General features: G+C 38.2%; 1 protein-coding gene across 2 annotated transcripts; it reads left to right on the top strand.

Annotated features, from left to right (window-relative positions):
- Nucleotides 1-1,237: 1,237 nt before the first annotated feature.
- On the top strand, nt 1,238-13,883 carry TMBIM6 (transmembrane BAX inhibitor motif containing 6). Of its 2 annotated transcripts, none has more exons than XM_072409574.1 (10): nt 1,238-1,352; nt 7,060-7,151; nt 8,166-8,274; nt 8,373-8,493; nt 9,323-9,371; nt 10,396-10,493; nt 10,584-10,663; nt 11,517-11,617; nt 12,126-12,201; nt 13,844-13,883. In XM_072409574.1, the coding sequence occupies exons 2-10, from the start codon at nt 7,096-7,098 to the stop codon at nt 13,865-13,867; spliced, it is 714 nt and encodes a 237-aa protein (XP_072265675.1). In that variant the 5' UTR covers nt 1,238-1,352; nt 7,060-7,095; the 3' UTR covers nt 13,868-13,883. The 2 variants fall into 2 exon arrangements, with proteins under 2 accessions (XP_072265675.1, XP_072265683.1); XM_072409582.1 differs by lacking the exon at nt 1,238-1,352 and adding an exon at nt 6,469-6,563.
- The last annotated feature ends 38 nt before the right edge of the window (nt 13,884-13,921 follow it).

The following is a 13,921-nucleotide window of genomic DNA, read 5'->3' as shown; positions in this document are numbered from 1 at the left end:
TCTGGCCCCGTCCTCTTTCTTTGATCTGTCTCCCGGCGAGTGCACTGACTTTCTCCGGTAGTTCCTGGTGATGTTGGTGCGTGCGGCTGTCGCTAGGGGAGCAGCGAGAATTTCAAATTATTTTGTATTGCTTTCAATACAAATTAACTGTATCAAATGCAATACACTGGATTTATGTCTAAAAACAGTACATTGTCTTTCATAAAAATGTATTTTACAGTATAATAAAATAGTATGAGTATAATTAAGTTTAAAATCGTGTCAAAGTTTATTATTAAATTTATTAATAATTTTTTTTGAATGTATTTAAATTTTTTATTTTGACATGATTTTGTGTTTCAAACTTTATTATACTTATACTATTATATTATACTGTAAAATAAATTTTCATGAAAGACAATGTAACCATTTTGGACATATAAATCCAGACAGAAATGAACCGCCCAGGAGGTTAAAGAGGAACTAAGCTGAAAACTGCCAATAAAATAAATACATCTACCTTCAATTCCGCAGGGCAGTCCGATCCATCCGGAGGTGTCTTGCATCTGCTCCCGCGTTCTCCCGGCATCCATCCCGGAGCTTGCAGTCCTGGCACCACCATCTTCTTCTCTTCTTCCAGGTTCTTCTTTCTACGTCACCCGACCCAGGCGTGAGATTGGGTAACGTAAGATGAAAAAAAAATTTGCCAATCTCACTGCACATGCATGAGATTGGCAAATGTTTCTGTTTGCGTGAAAAGGCTCCTTCTGCGCATGCCGGACATGATCGGGCATGCGCAGATGGAGCGCCCAAGCGCCTCCCCAGATGCATGATGTAGGTATCCTGGGAGGCTTTGCGCTCCCACTCATTCTCGATCGCCTAGGCAAACGAGAATTAAGGGGCGGTGCTGCACCCTTTTAAAAAAAAAAAATTAATTTCACCTTATATAAAAGGGTTGTCTAGCCTTTTATGTATAGAGAAAATTCTTGATTTATGTACGCTTTAAGCTGCCTTCCATCCTATTACATTCACCAGAAAGCAGCCTGCACAGCTTCACATGACCAGTAGGAGCACTGTCGCAACACAAAAAAGATTCAAGATTCACTATGCAGTTCCAAAACGTATTCCTTGGATCTACATAGCCATTGGACGCCTATCAAAGAATGACATCGCCTTCAACCAATCATGATGCTATTCCGCTCTGTTTACCATCTCTCGTGGTGATGTCAGAGGACTCTCCCCCTTGGTTTAGCGGAAAGGAATTGTTGAGGGGCGGGGCTTGTTGTGCTGGTATCTGGTGGTGTGACACGTACGGCGGAAGCGGAGGGACGAATAGACGGGAGAGACCAAGCGCTGCGCAGTGAAAGAGACAGGTAAGTGGCTGTGTTACACCTGAGGGGGCTTTGTATCCAGGCTTGTACGTGTGAGCGGGTGTTACTGGGCTGCATTGCAGTACACAAAGCCGCCCCGGACTATATAAGGCCGCATTACAGCACAATACAACGGCTGCTGTCTGTCAGCTCCCCGGTATGGCCTATTCTATCAGTGAGGATTCCTCTCACCTGAACCCCGTGGTTGCTATGGGTTACGTGTTTCACGTGTGTGTACTCACTGAAAACACAGCGCACACACAGTGATCTATATGGGCCTAAATTAGCTCTCAACCCAACCAGTGACATCTCGTATAAAATTCAACTTCATACTTTATGTGATGATCATTTCATAAAACTCATTTGGGCCTACTTGTTATGGGGTGACAACTGTTTCCTAATTGTGATTATGTGTTGTCCCTGTGTCACATGCATGCCTGGAGGAGATCACATGCTGCAGTGCTGACACACATTGTGCAGGCAACATCCAGCGTTGTCACTGTCCAGGAGCCAGGCCAGGCGGATGATTGGAGGGTCTGAGAATAAAATGATTAGGGGGGGGGGTTATGGTGCTTTAGCAAGCTAAATGCCATCTAATCTAGGTAGATTTTACTATACGTGTGTAAACCACCCGCATTCACTAATCCTGTGTCCTACAATCAAATGTGAAACCTCAGCATGTGAAGTGAAAGTGCTATATCTGCTCATTCCTCCAATATTATTTTCAGTTCTGTAATTATTATGTAGACGTTCCATATTATACAATTACAATTGTTTTAGATTCCCAGGAAAGCTGGCAATTTATTTGTAATATTCCGGCTAACCACAATTACCTCAATGCCCAGACAGCTGGCAGATCCCAATCTATTGAAGATCTTCAGTCAGCACATGATGACACATTCTGCAACACTGACACTCCTGAACATGATTCTTGCCAGCAGATTTATGTGTTTTCTTCTAAAAGATGATGATGGTCTCCATGGAATTGTGCTGTTTAATGAGCTGTAGTAAGAAAATGTAAACATACACCGAATCAAACAGGTTCCAGGAAAACATACAAGGGGGCACATTGGGGGCCATTCCATAACATATGGGAAGGATTGTCCAGTGATAGACGGTGCTGTGTGTCAGCATCTTGTGATGTCTTCCTATATTCAGCTCTCCTCTACCTATATACTGACATCATGTGTTACCTAATAAACAGATTCATGTATTTAATAATTATCCCTGATTCCCTGGCATCTGCTGCACAGGATCTATAAGGAAGCATTGTATTAGGACGAGGTGTTCCAATGGATTCCTGTGCCGGTCAATTGATAGATACCTTTTACAAATAGTTCTTGGTCAGTTTCCATTCATTGGACCTTAGAAAACTACTTCTTTAGAAATAAGCGGTTACGAAAATGAAACGATGGAATCTTTTCACAACACAGTATAGTTGGGTTTCTGCTAAGACCAGCCTATACATCTGTTGCTATGCCATTCTGATGACTTTCCTTTTAATAATCATGAAATATTTCCCTTCATGTAATTATGGCACACAGTGGGCCTGATTTATCAATGTTCCCAAGACTGGAAAAGATAGACCATCATGGGAGAACCTGGCTGATCCAGCAAACCTGGAATGGATTTTTAAAAGTCATTTGCTGTTATTTCAATACTGGACCAGGTTCGCTGGATCACCCACATTCTCCCATGATGGTCTGTCTTTTCCAGTCTTGGAGAACACTGATAAATTTGCATGTTTCTTAATACCTTCATTTTGTAAACAGTAGAATGTCTTTTGGATCTTTATAATTTCCTAGTAGTGACAGGGCCGCCTTTTTGTATTTTCAGGGTAGAAAAATCAATACGATTCAGTATATTACAACCAGGGTACAGAACAGGCAACATATGCCAGCATTGACTACAACAGTAACATCTCAGAAAAGTTAGAATCTTTAGGTGCATTGGCTGTGTCGTCTTTCCTAACCCCATTGTGTTTTGTTGTGTTGTAGATAAGCTTGTATGCTCCACAGTTGTGCAGTGTAGAGGTCTTTGACCCTGGTTAATAACTTAATGGTTAATTTTTCTTTTTTTTTTTTTTTTTTGAACTTTGACAAACCGGTAAAGTGAACTTTTGTAACTGCAAATCTGCTGACAGGTTTCTGAGTAGTAGTGTTGTAGTGCTCAAAAGTCAGCTTGATGTGCATTGTAATGAGTGAAACAGGTATTTGATCAACCAGCAAGATTTCCGGCTCCCAGGTGTCTTCCCTGTATGCATACAGGTAATGAGCTGAGGTTAGGAGCACCCTCCGTAAGGCCCTGTATGCCTGAAATCTTGCAGAGCCCACAAGGTCCCCCTGCTCAGATAGCACATGTACAGGTCCGTCTGCAGTTTTCCAATAAACATCTGAATGATCCAGAGGAGAACTGAGTGAAAGTGTTGTGGTCAGATGAGACCAAAGTTGAGCTCTTTGGCATCAACTCAACTCCAGGGCATTGAAAATGGGTCGCGGATGGGTATTCCAGCATGACAATGTCCCAGAACACACCGCCAAGGCAACAAAGGAGTGGCTCAAGAAGGACATGAAGGTCCTGGAGTGGCCTGGCCAGTCTCCAGAAAATCTGTGAAGGGAGCTGAAGGTTTGAGTTGCTAAACATCAGCCTTGAAACCTTACTGACTTGGAAAGGATCTGCAAAGAGGAGAGGGACAAAATCCCTCCTGAGACATGAAACGTCTGACCTCTGTGATTGCCAACAAGGGGTTTGCCACCAAGTACTGGGTCATCTTTTGCAAAGCGATCAAATACTTATTTCACTCATTACAATGCACATCAAGCTCTGACTTTTGAGCACTGGGTTTTTGAGGGTTCTTTTGTTGTTATGCTGTCTCTCACACCTACAATAAACCTATCATTACAATTATAGATTGGTTGTTTCCTTGCCAGAGGGCAAATTTACAAAATCAGCAGGGGATCAAATACTTCTTTCCCTCTGTGTGTGTGTGTGTGTGTGTGTGTGTGTATAGTACATGAAGGTATTGGCTAGGATGGTTAATATATATTTATTCTGGTGTTAGAATCCTTTTGTTGTAGGTTGCAGTGACCCAGTAGTCAGGTTGCAGTTTGAGTACACAAAGAATGAACTTATTTCAATAGTGGTGGTTAAAGGGCCGCTATCTGGATTGTGCACACACTGGTTTTCATCCAGTCACAGCCCACTCACATCATTCTTATTGGATATTTTTGTACTGGTCCGTATCCTAATATGTGGAATTGTGTGTTTTTTTCCACTAGGTAACAGGGGTAAGGCAAATATGAAGCTTTTTTTCTTTGTGGGTTCTTTTAGCAATTACTATTTGCAAGTGATTTGTAGGGATGAAGGGGGCTTTGATATTAAACGGATCTTTCATTTTACTGCAATTTCTGCTATAAAGTCAGCCATACTCATATTTACTAATATTTGTTTCCCCTCTTTCTGGCAGAGTATAAGGCAGCCACAAACACTCCTAGAACTACCAGAACAAGCCCTCATGATGTCTAATGATGTAGACACCATGGAATATTTTTCCTAAAATACCACAACAGAGTTTCTAAAGTCCAGTTGTTCAGTAGATTCTGGACGGCCTAGAGCCTAATAACACCACACCAAGTCCTAGGACTTGTTTTACTCCATACAGCAACTCATCCCAGGGCAAGAAGATATAAAATGGTGCTTAAACTGGGATAATTGTACACAGGTCAGTGTGTTGTGGTGCCATTCATTATAAACGGCACCTTAATGCACTAAGGCAACGCACCTCCAACGTGTGTGTACAGTGTGGCTCTGCATCAAAATATGGTGCACATTTCATTTTTGGTTTGTATTTGTGTTTTCGTCATGTAGTCAAATAATTGTATTTCCCATAGCAACACAGGTAATCCCACCTAGTAGGCGATCATGGTGGTAATGTGTGACTGAGTTTAAATGTATTTTTAATGTATACTAGTACTATAGGGGAACTGAATCTGAGTCTACAGGAGGTAGGCAGAGTACAAATGAAGGATCCCCAGTATTTCTTGTGGGATTGCTGCAGCTGATCTTTTCCCTCCTACTAACATACCATGTTTTGTTTTGCCCTTGTTTAATTGAGTTGGTCATCTTGGTATAGTTTTCGTTTCTGATATCAGAGCCTTTCGCACGAAAAAATTGTGCAACATCTTGGGTTTGATTTAATAAAGCCAGTAAACTTGGAATGGGTTACTTAAAAATCATTTACTACTAGTTGGCAAATATTTTAAATCCTGGACCAGATCCATTCCAGATTTGCTGGATCAACCAGGTTCTCCCATGGTAGTCTATCTTATCCAGGAAAGTGTAAGAACAATTTAGGATTTAGTGTTAGAGTTGTGTTTTACCTTGAACTACTCCTTTAGCATCTATAGAAATAACCCAGTCTTTATATTATGTCTATGCTGCTTATTTCAGGCTTTCCTGACGCTCATCCACTTACTGGAAATACTGGATTTAATGGGTCTTGTTTGGTTTGCAGTTACACTTTGCTTCAGCAGTGCCACATGGTTACATGTGTACATGGCACAGGTCATGTGATTAGGAGAAACAACTGTAAAATAGAAAAATATTTATTTTTCTATAGACTTTTATGTATGCCAAGCATAATATGACCCATTGAATTTTCACAATAGGCTTGTAATGGCCTCAGCATTTCCCAAAATCTCCATATTTTCATGTGTTACAATTGGCTTTGTTATGGAACTCAGCCATGTGTATGACAATTGGCTTTCTGAGTTTAATCTGCTCAACTGACATTGAGATAATCTTTCAAATGGCTTTTCAAGCTTTTTATACATTTCTGAAAAATTTAAGCTTGTTGCATTAAATTATTGTCAGATTGACCTTCTCCCTTGTATCTAATGCATGCCTACATTTCTTTGCTAGAGGAGATTTCTTTTTAAGTATCAATTTATCATTCCCCAGTTATATGTGTGCAGTCATTTTTGTTGCCAAGGGAAATCATTAGCAGTAATAATGACTGTCACAGGGCGGGACTCGGCATACATAGAACACAGCATGCATTCTCTGTGGAAAAAGCCTAACCCTGCGTTTTCCCTGCAACAGCCTGCAATAATTGCACCATCTAGATCAAGAGGTCCCAGGGGTTACTTCAATTCTTTCAGCCACCTTGTCTAGCCTTTAGTGTGATCATTGCACAGAAGCTACATCAACAGGCAGGTTTGTACTTTGACATTCTCCCATCTTATTGTATTTCAGCAGCTGCTGTGTAGTTTGATGTATGACTGATGTATAGATTCTATCAAAAACAAAATGATGATTAAATGATTTCACTTTTGTAGGTTACACTATTACCTGGGTACTCAATTGTGACTTTAGATAAAAAAAATATTTTATTGTACGTCCTGACTATGCTAATAATAAATAACTAGGAAGTCCTAAATGTTAAAAGAGTGCCAGCAATGAGACTGAACTTTAAAGGCTGCAAGGGGGATAACAGAGCTAGAAACAAAGATAGTACAGAGATCTCCCTGCTGGAGTCCCTGAAGATTATAGGAAACTAGAAGGCGATTAAACCTAAAACGTCAGTTTTGGCTTACATTCCTTGTGACAGGGAAGGAATTAAGGCACTGAGACTGATGATCAGGATAATTTAAAATACAATAGGTTGTGGCATTGGTTTAGTAATGATGTTTTTTTTTTTTTTTTTTTACAGGTGTTCTTGTAGAAAGCTCATATACACAGCTCCACAATGGATTTTCTTGACCGAAATATTAACTTTAAAGCTCTTCTTAAGTTCTCAAATATGTAAGTGATGTTGTGATGAATAACCTTTCATGTAAATATTAGTAGGTTTCTTATTATTATTATTATTGAGAAAGTGGGTGACACAGTTTGTATTAAGTCAGGTTGTACAATTATAGCATGTTGTAGCATTTCCAAATGAACATTTTGTGGGCTCTGCTTTTATCGTGATCATTTGGTATAAGGTTCTAGAGAGTTCTTAACATATGTGAATTATTTACAAATATTTTCTCCTTGTGTGAGAATGCCGTCTATAAATTGAATGTATGTAAAGTATAACTCCACCTTGATGACTTTAGTGGTATAGGGCAGGGAAGGGAATCTGTAATTGTATTCTTTATGCACAAATATTTCATCAAATGTGCCATGGCAATAAGCATAATTGGAAAGCTGCATATACTCGCCACCCCACGTATAAGACTTGTCAGACAAGGAAGGTACAGTTAATAGATTAAAACTTTAAAGAATATTTTGAATTTTGTTTTAAAATAAAACCTTGAAACTAGTGTACTCTTATTTTGGACTGGCCATTTAATGCACATGTTTTACTAACTGTTGTAGACACTGGAATCTCCAAATGAAAATCCAAAAAAAAAAAAATAAAACCTTCAAAGACCTTATCAGATCATTTTTAGACAATTTACATTTTGTTAATATGCATTACATTTTTTAAGCCCTCAACTTTCAATTTAGTCACCTAAAAAGTCCTGCATTAGTCAGAGGTCGATTGTCTTGAAAAAATGCAGTTTACAGACTGTTACAGTGATGTATACATTTTCTTAACCAAACAACAGCAATGCAACTTTATAATGGACTTTTCAAAACATGATTGACTTCAGTTTTAAAGCTTGTTACTAAAGTTATAAAAAAAAAAAAAAAAAAAAAGCAGGTATTGAGTTTAGGGGGGCTAAGAATATTTCAGGTGGATATTTTGTTGCTGCTACTTAATTTTAGTTTGTGATGTTAGCATTTGAGATTTTAAAAAGTAACTTTGTTGTATATGTTTTGTTTTCTCAGTTCTTCTAGCACACAGCAGCATTTAAAACATGTGTATGCCAGCTTTGCTCTCTGTCTTCTGGTTGCATCTGCTGGTGCTTATGTCAACGTGGTCTTCAGGTTTTTGCAGGTGAGTGGCTTACTATAGTTGTATATTGTTTTTCTTAAAATATTCATGTTCAGTCTTATATAAAATGCTTTATACATTTTTTGTATTTCCCCATACAGAGTAGTTTCCTGACCTTTGCTGGCTCATTGGGCATGATGATGTGGTTGATGTTTACCCCTCACAGTAGAGAGAATGAGAAGAAACGCCTGGGAATCTTAGCTGGATTTGCATTTTTCACTGGTGTGCAAAATTTTGGTTTAATTTCTTTTTACATTTCAGGGTTGGATCTGTGGCGGCCTATAAGCCTTAGCATGGGTTTGGTAAAGATGCCATTGCTTGCCCAACAAATGCACATTATCACCCTAATTAGAGTTACACTTTAAACTTATTTGTAATTCATGAAAAATTGTAACAAAAAGGAAAGCATAAGAGGAGAGTCTTAAAATATGATATTTGCACATGCTTTACTAAACACTGTATGCAAGATTTATATTTGCCCATGTAGCTTTTCTGTTTTGGCTGCTTTAAAGTTCCACTTTTAAAAACTTTTGCATCAGGGAGGAATTTATTGCAGAAAGGGTCAGATGATGCCCTTTCTACAATAAGCATTATCTAGCCTGGGATACTTGGCATATCCTGGCTTCACTTGCGGATACCGGGGCTGAATGAACTCCTGTTGAGTTTCATCATCATGGCCCAGCCAATTAGGATGACCGAAGATTCAAGGAAGAGATGAGGAAAGTAGATGGTGGTGCCCACAACGGACAGGTGAGTATACAAAAGGGTTTAGTTCCTCTTTAGAACAGTATTTATTGACAGACTGATGGCAGAGCAACAACTGGCCTTTAGTAACCTCTAACTGGGGCACCTAGTCATCCTCAGACCAGGAAATAAACTAAATAAGAGAACAATTGTTAGTAAGCGTGCATATTTTTACATTGAAGACTAAAATATTGAAATTTGTGCATGAGCCAAAATAAAGCATTTGTTTCTTTTAATAAAAAGGTTTTTGCAGAACATTTAGTAAAAAAAATTCCATTTAATAAATGTATTTCTCTTTGTCCTCTAGGCATTGGTTTGGGCCCTGCTTTGAATCTTTGCTTGGCTATTGATCCCAGGTATTTACATATTCAAATCATTGTATGCTGATGTTGGTATGCATGTAAAGTTTTGACACAGACATTGTTGAGATCAGGAACTTTAGTAATGGACATTATTGCTCTGGAGAAATGTAAAGTGCCTACGTCCTTTGTCTTTTATTTATTGGGGAACCATATGTTTGTGATGCTACTAGTTTTAATTATTCAATTCTTTTACAAAAAGAAAACGCCTCTAACTAAGACTGTAAGAAATGTACAGTAAATATCACCGTTGTCAGTGTAGAATAGCTCTACTTATTACGGCTGTGCTGGGATATCTGAAGCACCAGAGAATGAGCAAAACACAGTCTGGATTTTACAATTTTAGTTTTAGCGATCCTATTAAATACTAGTTTTAAATATTTGTTCCCCATGCATGGGTATATTACCTCCCTGGCAGTATTCCTGAGTGTGTCTCGGGGATAATTTTCAGTGCCAAAAGTGCAGGGGTGGAATTGCCAGGGATTTTTTAAGTCCTACCTGTTTCCAGCAGTGTTCCCACATTCCAGCAGCGTCCTCCAGCGGTGCCCGGCATCTGCTTCCCCTGGCGATGCCGGCATCTGTGCCCTCGGCGTGTGAACGTGTCAATTTTTAAATATACCGCTTTTACATTTAAAAATACTCATTATTCAGACCGGTAGGGAGGTTAATAAGTCCTCCAGGTTCTAAAGGTCAAAAGTGACCCTATTATGCTTTGGAAACTGCTTGAATTAGCCAAATGGCAGCAGACAGATTGAAGGTATTGTTTTATTCATTCATTCGTTTTCCTGGCTTTGAGACTTTCAGGTTCCACAATAGAACCAGCCTGAAGAGTTTTAACTTATTACTATAGTGGTCCTTTAATGCATGTATGGTAACATACATAGAAAGAATGCAAACAAAGGAGGGAAAGAAGGATATAGCTTGTTTTGATGCCCAAAAACATTACTTAAATGTATAACTGTTTTGAAAACTCCTATTTCTCTAACTCAACGTCATCTAATGAAATTCTTTCTAAATCTAGCATCATTCCAACTGCATTCCTGGCCACTGCAGTGATCTTCACCTGCTTCTCCCTCAGTGCTCTGTATGCACAAAGACGCACTTACCTGTATTTAGGAGGTGAGTGTCACCCTGTTTATGTCTGTGTGTTTTTGGTTGCATTAAAAGTGTAATTTGCCTCCTAATGTGCATGTGGTGTTTCTTTCACAGGTGTGCTGATGTCTGTTCTGAGCCTCCTTTTCCTTTCTGGATTGGTGAACATGTTCATTGGATCAACTGTCCTTTTAAAAGTGAGTTTCAGTTTTGGATATAAAAATATAAAAGGTTTGCTTATAGTATTAGCAATGTGATTCCTATGCTGCCTTGATCAGGACTGTGATATGTAAACATCAAGTCCAAACCTTAGTCTGGCTACTTACAGATAATAAACAAGGGGAGTGATCTTATGTACCATAGTAAAGGTTTAGCAGAGTGGTTTAGGCCTTTTTATGTCATAACCTGTTTGTAGCTGATCCGGTTTTTCTGCTGTTGATAATTACAACATAAAGCATGACCACTGCAGACAACTTCTGAACGCATTATTACAGAGTGCTTATAGCAACCTGGATTACACTTCTAAGACGAATAATCAAACTTTATTGAAGTGTTGCAGTAAAACATTGTGTTCATCTTTCAGCATTGTGTTGTGTTAATCTTCCAGCATTTAAACTTTTCTGTTTTTAGTTTTGCTTTATTTCTGTTTTAAGGTTTTAGCATCTCTTTATGTTATGCAAAATAAAGTTAAAAATTTATGATCAGGCAAGGTTTTATTGAAGAAAGGAACAAGCAATGGTCCTTCTGCAATAAAACATATTCACTTGCCTGATCACATTCGAATGCCAGGACTAAATGAACTGAAGTTGTCTCATCCTGGCCCACCAATTAAGATGGCTGAAGATCTAAAGAAGGAAGAGGATGGCAGTCCCCATGAAGGGACAGGTGAGTATACCCAGTGTTAAGTTACGCTTTAAAGTTGCTAATCTTACTAAAGTGAGTGTGCAATGAAGCTGCGGAAGATTTTGCTCCATCCTAATAATTTAACAAGTTGAAATGCCCCTATGACTGGTTCAGCATTTACTAATGCATTCTGTATTTATCTTCCAGGTTCACATGTACGTTGGTCTTCTGGTCATGTGTGGTTTTGTCTTGTTTGACACTCAGCTCATTATTGAAAAAGTTGAGAATGGAGACAAAGACTATGTCTGGTAAGCTTGATCGCGATTTTCATTTTAAAAAAATGTGTTCTGGCTTCATTAAAATGTGTATTTGTTAATAACACCATCGTTGTAGGCTAAATAAAACTCTGGCTTAATGAGCCAAGGAGATGAAGATTTTGTTAAATTCTTGCAAGGTATTTTCATTTTTTTTTTTGCAGTTATAGCAATAGAGGCTATTTGTTGATGGACAGTGTGTTTAATTTGCAGCACAAAAATCTCACTTTTTACTTAAAATAGTAATGTGAATGAGTGTTCATTTTAATAATGGGTCCATGTTAATGAAAGATTTGCAGTTCCACCTGTAGAGGGCTTACAATATAATTTGCCAGTTTTTCAGTTTTCACAAAGTTTAGGGACTCACTCCTAATTTACTTTTCAAATAAATGCAAGATTTGTTTGCAGGCAAGGGTAACATTTATCAATGTACCATTCACCGTTAGAAATGAGAACTTGACTATAGTGCTAACAATCCTAAACTTGTGTTTTGTGCTTACAGGCACTGCGTAGATCTGTTTCTGGATTTTATTGCCATCTTCAGGAAAATAATGATTATCCTGGCAATGAATGAGAAGGTATGTGTTTATGTATTAAGTTTTTGCTAAGCTAACTTCTACTCTGCTGGATGTTTTACAAATGAATAATGTGAACAATGCTATTGTTTACTGTCTTTAAAAAAATATTGTTTCTTTTACAAAATATGATTTGGTTTTTGTGCAATAATATTGATTGAAGTTATCTTTGTGTCCAGTGTATAAAGTACACACGATCAATATTTGTTGTTGGAAAGGATCTCTCACAATCCTTTCCAACGACAAGATACTGAACAAGCACTGTACATTCAACTCTATGGAGGGGGGAGGGAGGAGAGTGATAGGACGGCACCCCGCTGCACTCTCTCCTCTTCACTTCCATTATGATCATTCGTGGATCCGCCTGGACGGATTTATGCCTAAGGCTACGTTCAACATGATGATAATGACTGAAATAAAACCACCTTAACCTTTTACCAAACACTAAGATTTTCGACGTTTCTTTGTCTCTTTTATATATATATATATATATATATATATATATATATCTATATCTTTTTATATAGTTGTGATATGTTTCTGGTCACAAATTGGGGATGGTCAGGAAAATAGGTTTAGGCGTATTGATAAGAGTAAGAGGAGAATTGTGGGAAAATGGAGGAAGGAGTTAAGGAGGAAAAAATAAGGTGAATGTGTGGAATGCAGGTGAGAAGTTGTTCCCCTGCAGCCCAAAATTTCCTAATATTTAAAGTGAATGTTGGGCTCTGTTTATTTCTACGAGACCTAGATATGTAATCAGTGGTACCATACCTTCATTACCATACTTTGGTGTCATTCAGAAGAAAATTCAATTTATTTTTTGACGTTGGCTTACACGTTTGATCGTGTGATGTGATCATGTGAACATGTTAGTTTAGTGGAACTGAGGAAAGTTGATTTTCTAAGCCTCTCCAAAGTTTCCCACTCGAGGCACATCTTATTCCGGTATTCCTATTGACTGTAAAACTTAAGGCAGATGACTAGATCTGAATATCTATGGCATAAACTTTAGCTTCATGGATTGTCACAGCGAGGAAAAAAGTTACTCATATATACTTTTCTTCCCTCCCTTTTTTCACACATTTTAGTCACATTTGGTGACTGGTTATCACCTTGATATGGAGTGCATAACCCGTATGATGTCAAAAAACTCAGTTTAGATTGTATACTACATGTGGTCATAGCATTTTATCTGATCACTTTTTCATTGTTATAACTGTTGTGGTATTTAGTGCTCAGCATTGAAGATGCAAACTTTTAGACAAAAGCTAGTATGGCTTGGTTTAGAGAAAAAGCTGGGTGGGCAATTTTACTGAAGGGGATTTTAAGGAACTTTTTTGCCATGTTTAAACATGAGGTCATATGTGAATAGCTAGAAAGAGAATTAAAAAAAAAAAATAGGGCGACTTCCCTGTAAATTTCTTGGAGCAGTACGTGGAATAGGACTTTGACTTGAGCGTGCATTAGTGAATCAGTAAAAAAGTGTTAAGGCTATACTGGCCAATCATCTGTATTTCACAGATATCACCATAGTTGTGTTACTGCCATTTGTACATATTTACCCTTTGTAAAAGGTAATAAAATGTAACTGTTGGTTGCTATGAGTGTCAGTGTACTAATTTTGCCTTTTGTTTTCCATTTTTAGGAGAAAAAGAAAGAAAGAAAATAAATGTGACATCTCCCAAGTTTTCCATATTCTTCTGTTTTTTCATACCTTATCCTT

The sequence above is a fragment of the Pyxicephalus adspersus genome, chromosome 1 (assembly GCF_032062135.1).
Source record: "Pyxicephalus adspersus chromosome 1, UCB_Pads_2.0, whole genome shotgun sequence".
In the NCBI taxonomy this organism is placed as follows: Eukaryota; Metazoa; Chordata; class Amphibia; order Anura; family Pyxicephalidae; genus Pyxicephalus; species Pyxicephalus adspersus.
This window is presented reverse-complemented; position numbering and strand designations above follow the sequence as displayed.

Bases quoted from the DNA above. Each gene is read 5' to 3' on its own strand.
- TMBIM6 (XM_072409574.1), top strand. From the start codon at position 7,096: ATGGATTTTCTTGACCGAAATATTAACTTTAAAGCTCTTCTTAAGTTC. The intron at 8,494-9,322 runs GTGTGCAAAATT...TTTGTCCTCTAG, and splicing joins TGGATTTGCATTTTTCACTG to GCATTGGTTTGGGCCCTGCT. The intron at 11,618-12,125 runs GTAAGCTTGATC...TTGTGCTTACAG, and splicing joins GGAGACAAAGACTATGTCTG to GCACTGCGTAGATCTGTTTC.